Source organism: Megalobrama amblycephala, linkage group LG20 (genome assembly GCF_018812025.1).
Source record: "Megalobrama amblycephala isolate DHTTF-2021 linkage group LG20, ASM1881202v1, whole genome shotgun sequence".
NCBI classification, from domain to species: Eukaryota; Metazoa; Chordata; class Actinopteri; order Cypriniformes; family Xenocyprididae; genus Megalobrama; species Megalobrama amblycephala.
This window is the reverse complement of record NC_063063.1, coordinates 20,920,848-20,941,713: the sequence shown is the minus strand read 5'-3', so window position 1 is coordinate 20,941,713 and position 20,866 is coordinate 20,920,848. Positions and strand designations below refer to the sequence as shown.

At 42.1% G+C, this 20,866-nt stretch overlaps 1 protein-coding gene across 29 annotated transcripts in view; it reads right to left on the bottom strand.

The window, feature by feature from the left end:
* Positions 1-200: 200 nt before the first annotated feature.
* The window catches only part of tcf7l2 (transcription factor 7 like 2), an 89,518-nt gene continuing 68,852 nt past the window's right edge, over positions 201-20,866 (bottom strand). For 3 of the 29 annotated variants that reach the window (XM_048170951.1, XM_048170960.1, XM_048170970.1), the window contains 10 exons: positions 17,787-17,919; positions 16,132-16,234; positions 14,855-14,941; positions 9,561-9,686; positions 9,320-9,482; positions 8,897-9,004; positions 7,804-7,852; positions 7,081-7,131; positions 5,857-5,929; positions 201-2,647 (listed from right to left, as the gene is read on the bottom strand). In XM_048170951.1, coding sequence (XP_048026908.1) covers positions 2,206-2,647; positions 5,857-5,929; positions 7,081-7,131; positions 7,804-7,852; positions 8,897-9,004; positions 9,320-9,482; positions 9,561-9,686; positions 14,855-14,941; positions 16,132-16,234; positions 17,787-17,919 — 1,335 coding nt within the window. In that variant the 3' untranslated portion in view covers positions 201-2,205. Of the gene's footprint in view, positions 2,648-4,700; positions 4,762-5,298; positions 5,373-5,856; positions 5,930-7,080; positions 7,132-7,803; positions 7,868-8,896; positions 9,005-9,319; positions 9,483-9,560; positions 9,702-14,854; positions 14,942-16,131; positions 16,235-17,786; positions 17,920-20,866 lie in introns of those variants that run through there. The other 26 variants (XM_048170946.1, XM_048170955.1, XM_048170947.1 and 23 more) reach the window with 20 other exon arrangements.

The following is a 20,866-nucleotide window of genomic DNA, read 5'->3' as shown; positions in this document are numbered from 1 at the left end:
AACCTTCATTTAGATAACGCCTCTTGAGAAATCAGAATGTGACTGATGTAATTTCTTACAGAACCAGGGGGGGAAATAAGCATAATTCAGTCTGACTTTTATTATAGTGCTGTTAATAACAACCATGTATAATACATAATAAATATGGTCATTACAGCCAAACGTATCCAAATGAAGGGAAGAAGACGACAGAAGGCAAGTTCACATACTAACTCGTTTTTATTAATACAGAACTGCATGCTACAGAGACTGTACAGCATTAACATTTATTCATTACAAAAACATGGTTTTTGGGAACCATTTCAAATAATGGAAAAAACGGAAAACAAAAAAAAAAAAAAGAAGAAAAAAGAAGAAAAAAGAAAAAAATTGAAATAAAAACAAACCAAAATAAAAATATAAGAGCATAAAAGAGAACAGGAACATCACAGCCGTTAAGGAAACATTCAAACTATTCATCATTAGCATCTTAATAAACCAGAGAAGTAATCGACGGGTTACAGTTGCGTCATGTCAACTACAATGGCACCGAATGAATGATTCTCTTGTAGCTTTTTTACAGCTTCTTGCAACATCAACATGCCTATTTTTTCTATCTACCTATATGTAGTAGTGTACTTAAAAGTGGCAGTTTGTGTTTTTTTGTAGTATTTAATAGTTTTTTATGAACCTCCTAATATACATAATTTGGCCCTTGAGGGTTTATACAGTATGACGTCCGTCTTTTATTAAGTTTAAATTTTATTATTTGACAATCTGCTACCAAACACATTTGTTATAGCAACATTTATACTACATACATAGCAATCTATGTAACGTCACAGCAAATTATGGTTGAAAAAGAAAAGAAAAAACAAACATTGGACAAACGAAAGAACCTACAGCGTCATAAGAGATGGAGAGGAAATTATCACAAATTTTGGCACGGGAAAAAATCTGTACACGATTCTACAGTCAGGCGGAGATGAGACTGTGCAATAGAAAAGAAGGGCTTGAGACGAAATTCGACTATTGAAGACATGGAACCCACCGTCCCCGTTTCAAGTTTCCTTTTCACCTATTGTAAAATGGCTTATAGATATGTTTCTAGAAATTAAGTTGTGCATACGTCTGTTCGTTGTTGTTTTTTTTGCCTTTTTTTGCATTTTTGCTTTTTTAGGTTTTTTTTGAGAATCTACACTGTAGTTTAGGTGGAATCCTGGTTTTAAACAAAATAAAAAAATTAAAATAAAATAAAAATAAATTCATGTTAAAACGATAAAACATTTGAAACTTCAAAACCTCCTTGTAAAAATGGATCATTTATATATATATATAAGTTGCTTACGTTAAGAAAAAGAATATTTATACAATGTATTAAGAAAACGAAAAGATTTCAAAAAGGGACAACATACAAGATACAACAAGCAATCTCTAAAGCAATAAATACTACTGGTCCTAGCATTGTGACAGTTTGTATTGAATATCCCAACTCCCCCCCACCCCCGTCCCACCCCACCCCAAAACACCCCTCCAATCGAGTCCACCCACCCCAACCCGAGTCAACCTCCCTCCCCCTGGTAAACAACGACAAAAAAAGAAAGATAAAACAGACAACGCAATGGAACAATGCATATTAACACAGTAACCCCCCAAATTTCTGTACATTTAAACAAGAACAAGTAACATCACAATTAAAGTTGTTCCTCAGGCGGAGAGGTGTCTCCACAGTCCTCGTGCCCTCTGAGTTTTGGACAGCTGTAAAATGATTGGTTCACAAGCTCGTATTTAATACAAATAATGAAGGAGAACCAATTCTTTGAGAAAAGGGCTCACCGAATCCTCGCCTACTTTGTATATCTGTCTTTAAACATGTCTATGTAAAACTACATAACAATTATGCGTTTTTCTGTTGTACAGCTGAAAAACAAAAAATGAACAAAAACACCCCCCCCCAAAAAAAACAAACAAAAAAAAATCATAAAAAATTTGGCAGATTCACAAAGCTATACTCTACAACTTAGTGTATTTAATTATCAATATTTAATCATAATAATTTCATTTTTTAGATAATGACAGGTCAAATATTGACCAATGAACTTTGATAAAGAATTAACAAAATTTTCAAAGCCATATCGCACAGAAAAAACAGAACACAGAATGAAAAAAGACCGAAGACAGATGAACAGACCAACAGAGAAAGCTGGTTTAAAAAAAACAACGAAGCTAGTCTATCGACTTAGTTACGAGTGAAAGGGGTTGCGTCGGGGTGGAGCTGGGCAGCAGAGAGTGGGAATGACACGCCGATGTGGGCCTGGAGGAGGCGGAGCCTGTGGGTCGGGACGACGACACATCTGAGGGGTCCAAAGAGCCGTTGTGCGCCGAGCCGGACGTTTTGCCCGCCCCGGAGTTGTCCAACAGAGCTAAGGGTGGAGGCGGAGCCATGGAGAGGTGTTGGTGTTGGGACGACGAGAGCAGGGGGGGCGGTTTCATAGTCAGTGAGAGAGGTTGCATTTGTTCAGTCTGTGGTTTGGACTCTTTCGAGGACGGGGAGGGAGAGACCATGGAAGGGGAGGATGGGGGGGACTCTAGTAAGCTTCCGTCCGAAGAAGGAGGACTGGCACAGCTGCCTTCACCTTGAATGTAGCGAATGCACTTCTTTTTTCTCCTAAAAAAAAAAAAAAGAAAAAGAAAGGGGACATGTTGAAGCTCTTGGTCCGAACACCAGAGTGAATCACACAGAGCCGTAACGTCCATTTAAATGCACATATCTTAAAGTCGGGACACCCATGCTGATCTCATTAGCAACTTTGGACGGACCCACTTTCAGACTCTGCATGAAAATGGACGCTAGAGCTGGACGAGATTAGCCGTCTCGCTCTCACATGGTGTCACACGATTACATGCAGAGAGGACAGGACAGTGGGAGGACGAGAGGAAGATGAAGAGATGGAATGAGGAAGGAGGACGATGAAAGAGGTGAGGCCTACATCTCTCTTTGTTTTCTTTCGGCGGCACAACGCAACTCCAAACAAAAGAACTCCACCCCGGTTTCGCAAACCGCGAGGGGATCCATCCGGTTTACACATCAGCTTGAATTATTACACTCCTCTTTCTCCCTTCTTTTTTCCTGTCTTTTTCCTTGCGTTCCTTCAGGGGAAGTTCAGATGGTGGGGTAAGAGGTTAGAGAGGAAGCGCTACTCTCAGCTTGCCCCTAAGACATGTGTGTGAGCGCTCTGCACAGAGGTCGCGGTGCCATGTTTGCATTTCTGCTCGGGTCAGGACCCTCTCTCGTCTGCTACGCCTACGGCCAGCCATTCCAGCCAGCCATATCTCACCAGCGCCAAGCCAGCGCGCCGTGAGGTAGGGGTAGAGAGAGAGAGAGAGAGAGACGAGAAGTGATAGGGTGAGAGAAAGCGAGAGAAACGGAGAGAGCGGGAAAACCTCAGTGTACCTTGCCCTACCTGACCTGACCAACCCCCCTTCCTCCCCAAAAACTCTCTTTATCCTGCCTAAAGGGCGAGCTCAGTGATGCAGCCGAGGCTAACTCCAAAAGAGAAAAGAAAGAGCAACAAATACAGAGAGTAAAATAAAAGGGAATTAAATCAAAGACAGGGGGAGCCAGAGAGTTGCGGGAGAACCGGGTTCAATTAACCAACTTCTTTGTGGTTTCGTCATGAAAATAACAGCCAGGTAAGGATTGTTTCTCAAGTCATACCCCTGCCTGCTCTTATGCGTGTTGGTTTCAGACGAAAGTGCGACACTGAGAGGGATAGATAACACACTATGATGAAGAAAAATGACAAAAAGGGGACGATTTTTGGGGCGGAAATCTTGTCACGGCCACTTAAACCCACTTGGTGTACAGTGGGCATGCACGACATGCAGCTGGAGGGATCTGCACAGAACAGACTTAATACAGAGGAGACATGGCACTTCAGGGTCAAAGATGGGTGAATAGAGACAGAGATGTGTTTGTTTGATCCGTCTGCTACTCTACCATGGCTGTACAGCTACAAAACGTCTTTCGCATGGAGGCCGGTCGTGAATTTAGGAACGGATCAGGTCTGTCAATGTGCTAACTGCCTGTCAAACAGCGGCAAATAAGCTAATATCCATTTTTTAAGAGCCATATTGATTCTAAGTATCTCCCTGTGTTCCTTATCGATTTATAGGTCTCTGAGGGAATTTCTCCAGATACATCTTTCAGGAAACAGAGCTGAGTGGGGTCTTTTAACCTTCCAGCTCCCTAAATCAAGACGCAATTACCAGCGTTTCTCTCAACACAGCCCAAAAATGCACAGGCTGTTCCTCTGAATAACAAGCGGTGCTGATGAGCGGCACTACCCTTCAAAAAATACAACAGTTTCTGGCTAGCAGGATAGTTTTTAGAAACTGAAAAATATTGAGTGGTTTCAACTGAAAAGTATGAACAACAACAGCGTATCTGCCAACATTTAACTCAGCAATTATTATCATTGTCTTATATACACTCCAATTCAAACGTTTGGGGTCAGTAAGATTCTCACCAAACTTGGCCTAGAGAGAGTGGGTTTTGGAGAATCTAAACTAGAAAGGATTATGAAGGACAAGTAGAAAACGGAGAGTGGAGTATCACAACAGCACAACTTCTGATGTCCACGATGAGGGAAGGGTGAAAAGGAAAGAGTGCACAAGCATGACACAGAAAAGGGTATTACTTAGCAGAAACAAATACCTACCATCAACATATTCCCAATTCAAAGACTGCTTGTATTAGAACAGAAAGACAAGAGGTTGGGACTGAATAAAGGGTTATAAGAGAGGAGTGGAGAAGGAAGAAGAAGAAGGGGAGGAAAAAAAAGAGAGAGGGGGGATGAGATGGCATCACCCCAACCCTGCCCTCCACAAAACAAGTGGCTACATCACACAGTTCTAACAGAAGTGACCGGGCAGAACAGTACAAAACAGTAGATTAGCTCCTTGAGCAGAAAAAAACGGCAACAATTAAGTTTACTAATATAAAAATACTCTAAATAAACGTTTTTGCTTGACTTGAAATTTGGACCACAATGCTTTTGTAATTATTTTTTTGTTTTGTCTTTTTCTGCCCGAGGATTTCGGTTCATCTGAAGTTCTTCTAAAGTCAGAAAAGGACAGAAGCAAGTAAGAAAGAAGTCTTTGTAAACATACAAACTGAAACAAGGCCTCGGAGATTGAAGTAGGAAAACATAATCCATGGAAAAAAGTGTTGAGAGAAGAAAAGCTGATTTTTTGTCATCTTAAAATCATCATCATCCTAATTTAGACGTTCTCCCCAATAGTGAGGCTGGGAATATACCTGCAGGGTTTGCACCATAAACCCAGCTGGTCAAGCCCGAACAAGGCACGACACTTCTTAGGGGTATTTGCATCTGTTATCCATAGAGGAACATAAAAACACAACAAAGAAAGAAAGAAAAAAAAAAAAAGCACATGTCATTGGACACAAAAAGGCATGGAGCTAGAGCAAATGATTCAGCTGTGGACATTGGTACCGTGCCATCCCAAAAACTTACCATGACCAGCCCATCTCAACCCCCTGGCCACACCCCTACCCCTTAACAGAGGGAAATAAACCCCGCCTTGGTATTTAACCCCGCCTCTTTTCCATTTCAAAAAGGAGTACTCTTTTTTCACACACTCACACAAAAAACACACACACAAACAGCCATTTCATCCCACCTAGAGGAAAAAAACCAACCCCATCTCCCAGATTTGCAGAAGCTGATTGGCAGAGGAAGTGGCGTGGAGAAAATGCGAGGTTGAGAGAGCCAGAAAAGTGGGAGGAGGTACCAACGAGAGAGTTCCCCAGCTGTCACCTGCTCTAGCACACCTGCCGGCACACCAGATACACACCTGCATGGGCCACACCAGTTATTCTGCTGGTCGAGCCCGAAGCGTGCGCGACACTTCTTTGGGGCGCTCAGATCTGACGTGACCAAGAAGGGAAGAGGAAGCCAGTGCAGAGGAGAGATGAAATAAGAAAACAGAGCGGAAAGAGAGATAAATTGAATCCAATGAGCTCTATAAAAGTCTTTGCACTACTATTTCCCCTATAGATCAATTTAAATAGTGGCAATCAAATGTGCAGTAATGCTTTTACAGACATATATGAGCATATTTTGTTAGTAATACAAATCATTTGAAATTAAAAATAAAACTGCAAGAAACAAATATGAAAGTAAATGAATGACAGAAATCAATAAATCAGCACACAATGCATGCCTTTCATAACCAAGGCTCTTTATGAACAAATGCTCGTTTGTTAAAAGGTAAGCAGGGCGGGATGCAGCAGATATGGATACATGTCTGCTGCCGTACATTATCTGGCTGTTCTAGACTAGAGGAGGTGATAGGGACAGGTTGTTGAGGTAGCAGTAGCAGGGAGGAGCTATAGGAGGGAGGCGGAGCATTAGTTTAAGCCAGGGAAACACTACAAAGCTGCTTCATAAACAGGCCTGGCCCACGTTCATCCACCTCGAACAGTCCACCTGAGCAACAGGGTAAAGGATATGGGTAGACGAGTGTTTGAGGAGGGTGAAGGCGGGCCGTAAGCAGGGCAGATCAAGAGGAGACAGGGCAGAACCCGCACTCATGCTGGGGGCGTGGAGGGCAGCTACTGAAGGCAGTAGATTAAGGAGGTTTACCCTGATAACAACATCTCTGGTTATTCTTAGCATAAAGAGGTCTTTCTTATAAACATACTGCAGCTGCATGCTTAGAGTTTACCAAATCTGGGAATTTTTTTTTTTTTTTTTTTTTTTTTTACATAATAATACATGACTTTTAACATAGAAGCATCTTTTGATGAAATTATGTGTATAATGAAAAATGGAGCAAAGGAAACAACTGAAAAGGAGCAAAATAAAGTAAAGCAATGTATTCTTCAAGAGAATTACAGAGCTTAGCAAATAAATAAATATATATATAAAGCAAATATGAACATGTAGCATTATTCATTAAAGAAAGTTCATTAAATATTTGATATACTGCACAAGCACAAATAAATGAATACATAAAGAACCAAAAAAAGGGGAAAAAAGCAAGTTAGTAATTTAAGACTCAAAATGACATTAGCACCTGTAATCGGAGGGAGTGAAAGGCAAGGGTTTGGAAAATATTCTCTGTGTTCTGGAAAAAAAAAGAACAAGATACAGAGGCCTTCAAAAGGTGTCCATGATGGAGAGAGACCGCAAATACATTCTTCCTGGACAATAATCAGCATCATAAAGAAGAACGGTCAAGTGAATCATATCAATGTAATCAGCAAACCTCCTTAATTGAAAGATGTGGGTTTTAAAAAACATTTTTTTTTTTTTTTTTTTTTTTAAATATTATTACTATATAAACACTTATATAAAAAAGCATGCAGCAAGCACAGTCCAAAGTTACGACCACATAACCACATAAGCAAAGTGACAAGCATAGGCGGCACATTCGGAGGCTGGCACTCAGTCACAAGGGTGATCAACTCTCACACTCTCAAAACATACATATCACAGTACGATAAATGCTGGAGGGGGCTGGGCAAGGGTGGGGGGGCAGCTGGTGAGAGGGGAGGTGGGGGGGGTCATGCATATTCAATGTTATTAATGCTCAACATGGGGTAAGGGGAGGGGAGGGGGATAACAAGCAGTCTATCGTGTAAATATTGCATTGGGTAGCATAGCTATATACAAAATGAGGCAGGCACAAAAAAAAAAAGAGATGAGAAAAAAAGGCTGGACTTTCATCTTTGAGATGTCACACTTGTGACAGATGATGGGTCTGCTTTAATATGAGAGATAATTGCAGCTCACTTACCATTGCCCTCTCCTGCCTGCTTTTCCCTTTTTCTCTTCTTCTTTTTCCCCTGATAGTTACCCGCCAGAAAAAGAGAAATAGACAGGAACCTTAGTTATTATATTGCAGAAAAGACCGAGACATGAAATGAACAAGAGAGGCCAATGTTTTCACTGATTTATTTATTCATGTAAAAGCCTGAAGGTTTGAAATGCCACTGCAGGACAGAACAGAACTTTCCCTATCTTTCCCCTCGTCCTATTTCTCTCCTTTTGTTTATTCCTTGTTGTCTCGCTGCTGCTTAGTTTTCCTTTCATTGTGAAACGATTGGAATCTCTTGAGGTTTCTTTGAGCGAATCAGTTTACTGGAGGGGAAGAGCAGAAAGAAGCGAGAGAACTTTCGTTGCGTTTGTCCTCCTCGAAAAACGAGGTTCTGTCGGACGTATCCATGACCGCTGATTTCGTTGAGGCTGAGGTCAGGCTCGGGCAGAAAGATTATCTTGCTCCGGTTGAGGAACTTTGACTAGGAGAGTCAAGATACGTGGTCAGACTCCAAGGGGAGTTGACAGGCTGGGCGGTGGGGCCGTTTGTCAGGCGCGAAACTCCGGCGGAACTGTAAACGGTGCGCTCGTTCCCCATTTCTGGCAGCGGAGAGAGATGTCCTCTTTCATCAAAGCTGCGAGGCGTTTAGGCCCTGTGGTTATTTAATTACTCTGATCTCAGCTCGCCTTTCTCTTTTTAGGTGAACCAGTGGAATACTAATGAAAGCAGAGGAAAATCGTACAGCACACGGGGAAAAAAACAGAACTGACTGCACCAAGGAAAAGAACATGTACAGCAAATAGATCTAGAATAAATCGAAATAATTCCAGCTTGGCTAAGCTGATCTGTTTTGCTGGTCTTAAAATGGTTTTGAGCAACTAAACCAGCTTAGACCAGCCAACTCCCTAAGTCAGAGCTGTTTTTGTGAGTGCTGAGTGCTTTAGTTTCCTCCAGAGGCTGTTGGATGTTTGTCATATGATTTGTAAAATACACATCTAGATGGCTTTAAACTGCTGTGTGGCGCCTGGGGAAGGAATAAAGATTGTTACTTGTTGAAAACTTAAAAACTTACATAGTTGTCTCGTGCCGACCAGCCGGGGTACAGCTGCATGTGAAGCTGTCGTTCTTTCCTGGCTAACTCGTAGTATTTGGCCTGCTCCTCTCGAGACAGAGCGTGCCACTGCACATAGAGAAACACACACACACACACACATCCATCAAAACTGCAGCCATCACACTCCGAGAGAAAGAAACCACTGATATTTTAGGCTCAAACAACACGGAAGTGTTTCCATGAGCGGTCCAACCGCCGTGATTAAAATTTCCCCTTCCCATAGTGTTGTAGTTTTACTCAATAGCAACATTGAGCAAGATTACAATTATACAGAAATAGAAAAGTGAATGAGCAGTGTTTTTCCACTACCGACAACACTGCAATCTGTGGTCTTAGTAGTTGAGACAGTCTGCTGCCACTTCGAATGTGTGTGACGCTCACCCTTCGGCCTAGGATCTGGTTGATAGCTGCGCTCTCTTTCAGTGTGCACTCTGCCACCACTTTGGCTCTCATTTCCTTCATGTAAAGCATGAACGCGTTCAGAGGTTTCTTTATGTGTGGCTGCTTCTTCTTTTCCTCCTCCTTTTTCGCATCCTGATGTTTCCTGCGAATGGGAGGGAGGAGATGTTAGCGTATGCATACCAACTTGATTAATTAACAGAAAAGCGAAAAGCGAACTTACGAGCTGTTGAGGGATCCGATGTCACTGTGAGAGGACTCCTGCTTGACGTTGGGTGTGACGATGGCTGGGTGGGGGATCCCTGTGGTGTGCAAACTGTGGTGGGGGGGCACCATGTGAGGAGGGAACCTGGAGGAGAGAAGACTGTGTAAATCGTCAGAGTGGACACGGGTGAAATGATGGATGGACACACACATTCACAGAGCAAAGCACTGACAATGAGCTAAAGACTTCACACATTACAGAAGCTATAAACACAAAGCAACAGTAACCTAATACATCTGTTATGTGGGAGAAGGGAAGTGACACTAATTGACTCTCGCAACATGAAACTTTTGTTTGGGGATTTTAGATTTTAGTTTCAAAATGCATTTTGAAATGATACGAAATAGCTAGAGTGGGTTGTTTGGATCATAAAAGAGGGTCTTGATTAAATTATTGGTTAATATCATGTAATTTTCCCCACCCACATACACATGTGAAAAATAGAAAAGTTCTTTCAAAGGTGGATAATGTGATTACATTTTGATTTGAAACATTTTATTCTTCAGAATAATATGCACTGATAATTTGTTCATAATAACAAATAATGACCAAAACATAAAAGGTCAAAAGTAAATAGGGCACTTTTTATGTTGTTTTTAACAACATTTGATAGGATCATAAAATGTGGACTATAATCTTAGTTATTACCCACACAGCCTTTGTTAGGTCAACAAAACAGAAGGTATTTTGAAGGTGGAGAAAAAGATAAATTGATTGCAAAAACTTTTTTTTTTCTTAAAATTGATTTAAAGTAAGACCAAAAACATTTACAAAGTAAATAAAGTACTTTAACATTTAAAGGGAGTTATACGTTAACCTTTTTTTTTTTTCAATTTGATTGGATCATAAAAATGGGATATAATATCATTGGTTAATATTGTTTTTCCCAACTCACATGGCCTTATTTCCATCAGCAAAAAAATAGGTGGGTGGGTGGAAAAAGGACTTGAAATTATGATTTTTGAAATTATGATTATGATTATGAAATTATGATTTTTTTTCCTGTCAAATAATGAGTTCTGATTAATCACATTCCATAGACATGTATGAATCAAGTAAACGGTTTTTAAATCAATATTTAGGGAGCATTTAGGGTGGTCATTTTCTTCTCATTTATTTACCCTTTTTTACATTATAAACTAAAATGTTCCCTGCCTGATTGAAGGACTTATCTATAATATCATCCCTCAAGCAATGTGTAAAGATCTGTAGGAAAGCAGAATAAATTCCTGAGCATACAAATGAACATATCTGTGCCCGTGTATGTGTGTGTGTGTGTGTGTGTGTGCGCAGCGCATCCTAGCTGTGCGTGGCCGTACACAAATCTGAGAGAAAGAAAGGAGGATGATGAAAAAAAGAGAAGGAATAATTCTTTTTTTTCAAACAGCTCATTATCTGCTTGAGTGTGGCTATATGGCTTGGAGCCAGAATATAATGATGAGCGTAAACTCACAAGGAACAACTAGTTTCTGTTGAAGGTTCTCTCTGGGGACTGTTTCCCCCCAATCTCTCTTCTCCTATTCTCTCTTCCCTTCATCCCTGACACATGTGTGTTTGTGCCATGTCATCCGGGCTGCCCGTCCGCTTCTACTGAGCGGGGACCGGCGTTGTGGCTGCAGTGCCGTGATCATTAGCCCCCACCTTTTTTCTTTCTCTTTCTGTCCTTGCATACTTGTTAAAATTTCCTCTGTTCCACCGTCCAATTTTTTCCCTCCTTTTCCTCACGACTGTCCCATCAGCGCCGCCCCCACCCGTGCCGCTGTTGCCATAGCGAGGCCCAGGTTATGGTTTAAACATGACGGCCATCCCTTTGAAGCGCAGGGCATCATTCCGCTCATCAGCACGCAGCGGAGTCTGCCACCAATTTAGCCCCGCTGAGGGAAGAGCGAGACAGAGAGGTGTGCCGAGAAGGGCCCCTGCAGGGTCCAATGTCTCAATCTTCTTCCACACCAGCCGAGTGTCAGTGAGTGCCATTTAATTGCCAATCGGAGCGATGGCCTCGGCGCCTGTTTAATGTATAATGACCCCGCCGGTGCGCTCTGTCTGTCATTCCTTTTCTCTTCCTCTGCGGAAAAAGAAGGGATTGGAGCGGAGGTGCGGATGAAGGAACATATCAAAGGGCAGGCGCGGGCAGGGGCCGAGGGGCCTACACTTCCTCCCCCTGTCACCCGGGACGGCCGATACACCTGTATGACTCCAACCCCATTATCAAAATAATGTAGCTCATTTGCCGGATCCGAGTCCGCACTGTTCGTGCTCTGAAATGTATTTTTTAGGAGGCTGAAGTGGTACCTGGGTGAAAAGCAGATCGCTACATGAAGCTCTGTGTGCTAACTGCATAATAAATGGCAGCAGATAGGGCCATCAGAATCTCTCTGAGCCGAAGACAGGCACCAGAGAGAAACCTATGGGCTTCTCTTAATCCTGAGGCCTTCTGGAGTTGCTGTCCATTGACAGAGGAAGAAGACAAAACAAGATTCCCCCCCCCCCCTCTCTATCTCTTGCCCTCTTTATTCACAGAAAAACCATAAACACAATTAATGAAACCTTTTCCTGCTGCTCATTATTTTGCGCAGGAGGCTGGTGACAGCGGACGCCGCCGGTTTTGACACAAACATGCTAAAGCACCTTCCCTCCACAGAGACACAAGACCACCACTTATTAATCTATGCTAATTCAATTACAGATTATCAAAACGCATTAGCTCTTCCCCAGCACATCACCAATCCCCCTAGCCCCCATTCAGAAGATTCAATTAGCCTGCACTGGAAATAGGATGATCACAATATAAAGGCCTCATTAGAACAGAATCAGCTGTCACTTAAGTGAAGGTCCAGTGTCTGAGCAGAGGCTGCAGACCTGCACAGGCGCCTGATGGCGGAGCAGGCAGAATAGGCTCATTCCAGGCCTTGGCAGGGTACAAACGACTTCTCTATGGAGCCGAGACCTCAAAACACACACAGGGTGAAAGCTGTTGGTGTCAAATGTTTGAGGCCTCGGTTTCAAAGCCAGCTGTTAATAAAAATGGATCTTTAAGAGTCAGGACCAGCTGCAAAGACCCTGTGCTCATAAGCAGAGCAGCTGCCAATGCACTCAGATCATCACTGCGGAGCTAAATATTGTGTTTCAGAGCTATTATGTTTGGCCTGACCACTTTAAACTGCGTGAAGATGATGAAAATATACTAGATGCAATTGAGAGATAGGGTCTCAATTCACTCACGCAAGCAGAATGAATGTAAATTTTTACATAAATCTTTTTCAAAAATAATTTTAATCAACCTTAAATATACTTTGTAAACTAAAATGTACATTTACTACATAAATGTACCGCATTAATGATCCACATGTTTTGCGAATCATTTACTTAAATTTGTTTCTAATTGTTTCCAGTGATGGGGAAAGTTACTTTTAAAAGTAATGCATTACAATATTGCATTACTCCCTAAAAAGTAACTAATTACGTTACTTAGTTACTTTTTACGAAAACCTTTTTTCTCACCTGGGCTGGGCTTCCTTGTTTGTTTGTTTTAATAACAACAGAAACATTCTATTTTTGGCAAATGTTAAGGCCCTTTCACACCAAAAGTGAAATGAATAAGCCTCAGGCTGAAGGAATTTCATATTTACGCCTGTACAGTAGAGGGCACAAGCCTTTCAGCTGTGCTGCCATTCTGGATTAAAGAAGAATAGGATACAGGAGATGGAAGTTCAACATTCTTGCTTATTGGTATGATTGAATTAGATCATTGAAGGTCAGCAGCAAAGACAATGGTTAATAAAGTGCGATTAAATACATAAAGTATATTTGTGTAATTTAATATAGTTAATTATTACTGGTTTGCATAAAATTCTGAGATTGCATTTCACTTTTTTTATACATTTTGAGGAATACTGAATGTTTTTGTGCAAGTGAGATGAGTAAATGCATGTTTACACACAGCGCACACAACACCTCTGCACTTGATAAATATGTTACTTTACTAGTTACTTGAAAAAGTAATCTGATTACTATACTCAAGTTACTTGTAATGTGTTACCACCAACACTGTTTGTTTCATGAATGACTTGTTCACGTACATTCAATGTTTTAATGCAACCACTTTCACAAGAATGGTTTTACACAAAATTTCACAAATTTTACACAAATTCGTTCTGATTGTATTTCATGAATGAGGCCCAGTGTTTGTGTATGCTAAATATCCTGATGTGCTGCACAGAAATATGGTAGAGGACATTTCTGTGAGCTCTGGAGTACGTCCTCCAAGGCTTTTCTCCCCACAAACATGCTCAAACCAAGGCCAGTGCACAAACCTATCCCTGTTCCTCCCTCCTTCTCTTGCTTCCCTGCTCACATTTATCAATCAACGTCCTATGGTCTAAGCTCACCAGGCCTCCAGAGCTGCTTTTCCAATCACACTGCAATTAAACAGGAGTTTGTCCCTGTCTGGAGACACAGGCTGGGCTTGAGTTGGTCTCCATTTCTCGAAACTATAAACCAGATGTGTCTCTGTGCCTCTCTGGCTAGTCTCACCACCATCATCATCATCATCTTCACATTCATCATCATTGTGAAAAGAGTATCATATGCTTCAGATTAGGGGGAAAGGCTGAGTAAATGCAGAAGAAGGTGACCACCATATGATACTGTTTGCCTCTGTTGGATCTCACGTTTGTGATTGAATGGCATAAAAGCAACAAAGCAAACAGAGATTTGTCATCTAAAGCAAACACCTCCCACTTCTCACATAACAGATGAGTAACAGTCACGAGGGAGCAATCGCTGTGACAGTTAAAACAAACATACGCTCACACACATATCCCACAATCCCCCCACACATTCAACCATTACTGCTCTCCTGGGGACGTTTGCGTCCAAATCGCCACTTGAACCAGACCCCAACGGGCCACACAAAGCTCTCGCTCAGAGTCCAATGACAGCCCCCTGAAATCTGCAGCACTTTTATGAAGAGATTCATTTGCTTCTGTATGTAACAGTGGCTAAATGACGCGAAGACATTGACAGGCCTCTAGTTCTCTGCCATTCAGTCGGGGTAAACGTTCTTCAGGGGTCTCATTATAAAATGATAACAACAATTAATATTTTAAAACGTAGCGGATCGCATGGGACCGTCTTTTTGAACACTGAGGCGAGAGCTGTCTCTCCTTAAGGGAGAAGTTTGCAGGGGTTTGACACGCTCACAGAGCACGCTTGCATTCTCAGCGAGTCGGTCGTCCCAAGGCTCAACTCACCTTGACATGGACGCATTGACAGTGAGGGCAGTTGGGTAGGGGTGTCTGAAACCTCCCGTCGTGATTGGGTAAACTGGTTGACCTTGCCTAGGAAAAGAAGAAAGACAGAGAGGTAAAGGAAGGGATGAAAAAAGCACTCTCTATGCAGGCGGCTTTATTCTCATTTGATCAGAACAAAAATCTAGGGGATTGCAGAGCGCAGATCAAAGGGAAGCAAACTCTGAACAATTTGAATGCCACAAATCTGATAGGAATGGCTAATTAAATTTCATAACCCCGCGCTTGGTGTCGATGGAGGCCCCTCTCCCTGAGCTGAAACTAGGTGTTTTGTTGTGCTAATTAAAGACGAAGCACCGGCCCCTTTAATGGAGCCATCACGCTAATTGAGGTCTACACATCCAAAGACAAACAATAATGAATGTAAATTTATACCAAAATAAAGTGCAGAGAATCAAAGGGCCGTGGCTGCGCTTGGGGCCTCTCTCGGTATTTAGATCGCGGTGAGAAAACATTAAATTAACAGAGCTTAATTTGTAGCCTTTTGTCATATTAACAAGTGTTGACAAGAGTTACCAGGGGAGAGCCCCCGTGTGGAATTGTGGGTAAAATACTGGCAATCACAGTTCATTACTCTAATTGGACAATACAGAGACATGCAAAATAGCATTTGCCACAAAGAGGCAATTTAGAGTTTAGGGGATGAAGAAAGCCATGGGTGCATTGCTGTGGGCCCCAGTGGTTCCTTTCTAGAATGTATAAACTGTACAGAGGTTACGAGTTAGCTTTTGCGGTAAACGACGGCCAAAGTTTCAAACTGCATCTTAAATACCTATAGGCACACAGCAAAGTGGACAGAGGCCTGGCGAATATAAAATACATGATGCAACATATTTTAACAATGCTTAAAAGAAGTCTTATGCATGTCATATTTAGAGTGGAGCCAAAAGTCAGAGTTCACAATAAAAATCTGGGATCTGAGATTTAAAATCAAATTTAATCCAAGAAACAAAGATCCAAAAAACATTGATAACTTGCATAATTCAATTTTTTGATATATATTAAAAATATGTATTAAATACATTTATTTTATTGAAAAATAGAATAAATAAACTTTGATAAAATTCATCTTAATATTCAAGATAAAAATGTATTATATTATACTCAAAATGTATAAATTAAAAGTATTTTAGTGGTCTCAGACTTTTGGAACCCACTGTACATTATTTTATAACAGCACAAAAAATAAAAAAGAAGAGGAATAAAATTGGGCTGCTTACTGTGGTACTAACCATCCTAGCGGATGGGGAATCTGGCCTACAGTGCCAGGTGACAGGGGGTAGTAGGGGGATATATCTGGAGGATGTGGAGGCCTTGGGATTCCTGCAAGAGAAATATAATAAATGCAAAGAAAAGAATGAAAAGAGAGAGAGAGAGATGTGTGTGAACGGTGTGAAAATGTTTCTGCTCTTGTCCTGACATAGAAATTCCCCAATGAAGTTTAAGTGTTAAATTTATCCTTTGTGAGATACACAATTGAACAAAGTCAACATCAGAGGGAGGTGGGAGAGGGAGGAGGTTGAGCTCACATGCACAGCTCTAAATCACACGTTCTGATCAAAGCTTGTGGAGGCAGCCACGATGTTGTATGGCACACGGGGGAGAGGAGAAAAAATACAGAGCCCTGTCACATTTGTCTATCGAATCAGAGGATTAACAACGGGCGATAATTGAGGTTCACAAGTCAACAACGCAAACACTGTGGCACGTGTTAAGAGAGACTGACATAAAAGCAGCGGATGTCTGTTAAAGTGCGGAAATATTGGTTTTAGAGTTTAACGGCCAATTAACTATATTATCAACATCACACATGATGGGTTTAAAACAATTCCACAAAAACAGTCTTCCAAACATCACCTGGTTTACGTTAGGAAGCTAGGTAACTTTGAATTGACTTAATGTACTTCCATCTAGTCTAATTGATGCTATTTTGCCTCAAAACCTACTAAATCCGGTTTCATAAAAATAAAAAAATAAATATTCCGCTCAATACTAGTGGCTAATGTTAGCTGTGCAGGAAGAGGAAAACAATGCCTCCACAGCACATTGGCACTGCGTACAGCGGTCTTAATACAATTTGCTAATTAATTAAACTCTAAACTCAATTAAGCGAGCCATTAAGCAGCACATTAAACAGTCTCTGAGTCTTTAAAGAGGCCCTTAGTGATAAGGTCTGTTATGAGAGCAGAAAAAGCCCTCTCAAAATCAACATGCAGGTTGTTGACAGCTTTGAAGAGCAGCTGTTCGACTGTATAGTGTTGCAGATTTCAAATTTCAAATCTGATTTCAAAACATACCACCAAATGATATTATATCACACCTGAACAGAAATCTTTTTGTTGCGAGATGAGAATCCTGACAGATGCAACATAAGCCTTCAAATCGAGTTTCCTAGTAAACCTCCTGCTCATACAGTTTTCATCCTGGCTGGCAAATCTAGACTCCGCAATTGTCTGATTTGTAAGTCATCAAAAGGGGGTGGTGGTGGGGGGGGGGGGGGGTGTAATTTTGTTTCTCAGAATCAGAACAAGAGTTGCTTTGGGATCCCGCAGTTAAGTAACAGAGGTCCCCGACTACATCTCCCAGAAGTCAAGTGGCTCCACAGGCTTAACTGACCCAGGTCAACAGCTCCATCTCAACATGCACACAAAAGGGGGGGCGCAACCTTGGCCCTGTGCCAAGAGGACTCCAAAACGCTCCGATGCATCTTGCCAGGTAGCTGTGAATGCAGCAGTACAGACTAAGCAATCGGCGAGATCGTACAGTGTAACCGTGACAACGCCGTTAGTTAACCAGGCCTGAAGGTTAGCCTTGGGTTTCATCCTGCCTGTTCTGAAATTCATGAATGTAAAGGAAGATGTGCATGCATATGTACCTGTTTTGGGGTCCACGTCTGCCTGTAGATGTGGAGGGGGGTTCCCAGGCGTGAAGTGCTCATTGCTGTAGGTGATCAGAGGTGTGAGCGGGTGCACATGATGAGGGTGCTGTACCACAGGGACCTTATTAGACTGGCAAGAAAAAAAGAGGGAAGGGGGTGGGAAGAAAAAGAAGAAGCCGTCGTTAATACATGTTTGGGTTGGGGCAGAAACACACCAGCGCCTCTAATTCAACTACGCGTCCATCACAATCCGCAAGCCAATTCTCAGAACAGTGTGGTTTGTAATTAAACACAGTTTCTGAGGTGCAGAATATTGATTCAAACAGTCACTGGATACATAAAAGACACAGTGCCTGATTGCATTACGTGACCCAAAAAGCATCACGTTTACAATCGCAGAAACCACGTAATATACCAAATGACAGCCAATCTAAGCACACTCACACTCTCCCTCCTTTTTCTCTGGGTTCTCGTGCTCCCACCCCTTCCTCTTCCTTCAGGGTCTGGTTTTGGAAAAGGTTTGCATTATAAAAGATAGGAGAGGAGGGGTGGGGGGTAAAGAGAGAAAATCCATTTCTGCATTTTGGTCAAATTGGTTTTAGCTATGTAATCTGCTCTTTGTGTTCTTAAGTGGCACAGGCCCCATTTTCAATTACCCAAGATTACAGCCGAGCAGAGGGGTGCTGAGGCATAGCCTGGCATTAGTGTATTCCCAGTACACGCGACCTAACCAGATTACTGCCGTGCTGTAGATTTGACGGGCCACACGTGGAAAGGGATTTGCTCTCGTAGACGCTGTATAAGTCGGCGCAAACCGAGCTGACCGACAGGAAAACATCTAGCACCCCGAGTTGTCCCGCTCTGAGGCGTCTGCTTGTCTGATTGACAGCTGTGCATGACCTGCAGCCAATTCGAGGGGACGGAAAGGGCACATGGGGGCCACTGTCTTTATTTAAAACGTTCAAAATTAAATCCAGCACTCAAGATGTTGTTAAAAAACAATGCCGCTGAACATCAGAATGCGTTTTGTAGAAGCAGAGGCAAGTCATCCTTTTGTCAGGACTAAAATATCTGAGCTTTCAAAACGAGAAGGACACCAGGGCTCGGGTCTGAGTTGAAGTGTCCATCCAGGGCCTCTAAACTGGGAGAAAGAGGCACACAGAGAGGCCACTTTCAGCATTAGGGGCGTTTCGCTCTGCCATATTCCCAATGAAAGATTAATGAACTGAACAGAGCTGCTTGGGGAAAGAAAAGGGGCTCTGGGGACGTTTTCGGGGCCCCTGAGAGCAGAAAACAGCGCGGAGGCAGAAAGAGAAATGGGAAAAGGAAAGCGTGAGGCCACAGAGAGAAACAACGAGAGGAGAGATAACATATAAAAATACATTTTAAAAAAAGAAAAGAAAGATCTGTCATCAGAAAAACAGACGGGGATGATGACAGCTGCCAAACACAGCTGACGAGTTTGTCATTAAGGGAACGTTGCCGCATACCCCTCCACCGCAAGCTACCCCCATAACCTCCCCCTCAGTAATGATGTGAAAGAATGTTGTCAATTCTCCCTGTGCTGAAAGGCTTTAGTAGCCATTTAAATGAGTTCTTTTGTCCGGAGCCTCTCCATTGAGGGACAGCTCCAAATGGCAGTCCACTGCGGCCACATTCACCAAGAGACAAGCCAAATGATTTACATCACAGTCACTAGGCCTAACAGAACCCCTTTCAAATGCCACACAGCCCCACGAATAATAGCTGGGCATCCCGTTTAACTGGCTTCTGGGGAGCGCAGCACGCTATCGCGGCTCGCTACAGTAGCGTTTCTGCCCGCTTCTCTACCTGAACGGATCAGCAAAACCCTGAGAATAAAAGAGGTAGACCGGAATAGCTGGAAATGGAAATTACTTTAGCTTGTACCGTTCTCATTTTGAGAAAAGCGCCTGCTATATGACTAATACAAAAAGTGGTCATGTGTTTAGGCCTCATTTTAAAACATGCCAGATCTTTTCTGGTTGGATTTTCTTTTCTTTTCTTTTTTTCCCCATGATGCCTTCTGGACAAGACACCCAGCAGGACAAAAATAACATGGCACAATGGATAATCAGCATACAAAAACACATTCTTCAAACAGTTTCCCTTCTGAGTGCTATTCAAGTCCATTAAGTCTTCAGTCTTAAGAAAAGCTTCACAATAAATCTGGCTCTATTGACCCCATTGCTATTGTACGGTGGCTTTACCCAGTTCCTCCAGACATGGCTAATTGTCTCTAGCAACTCAGGGGAGTGAGGAAGACCACCTACGTACGCGCCCGTGCATACCAGCAGACAACCGCATACTGTCGGACGCTAACAATCGCAGAATACGCGTTATTTAAAACCCTACTTCTAAACAACTCATTGAGTTTGGAGACTGACACACGGAGGTCCAGCGAGACGCACAATAAACCCACACAAGGAACACAAAGAAAATATGTGGGCGTCTTTTTTCCCTATTATGTGCAAAGAAAGCAGGCTACTTCCTGTTTAATCGTTTGCCAATACCTCCCACCACAACCATCATGAATAGATAGAAGAAAAAAGGCTAAAGGACTAATTCACATAACCAGGTAAATAATAATAATAATAAAGAAAACAAGATCTCTAGATGTGGCTATTTCCTTTTTTGAAAATAAGCAAATTTGTAATAACACTTTGCAGATGTGTCTGGACAAGGTGAATAAATAGAAAATGTGACAACAAATCTGTCAGCATAACCCATTGAGCTTGTGAGTAAATCTGTAGACATACGTACCCTCCTCCAAACCAATGAGATTGACAGTTTCTGCTTGGGGTCATGACCCCTAGTGGTGGTCTTACAAAAGCCTGGCCTGTTTTAATGGAGAGGCCTGTTTGTCTTAGAAGAGCATGTCACACTCATTTTGACGCAGCACCTATCAAATCCTGTCCTTCACAAAGTAATGTGCAGCACACACACCCTTTAGGGCATCTATAGATGTCTTCAGACAGTTTAGTTTTTGTTATGATTAAAAAAATAACTTTTTAAACTCACTAAATACAGTCACTTAAGAGAAAGAATATCTCACACCT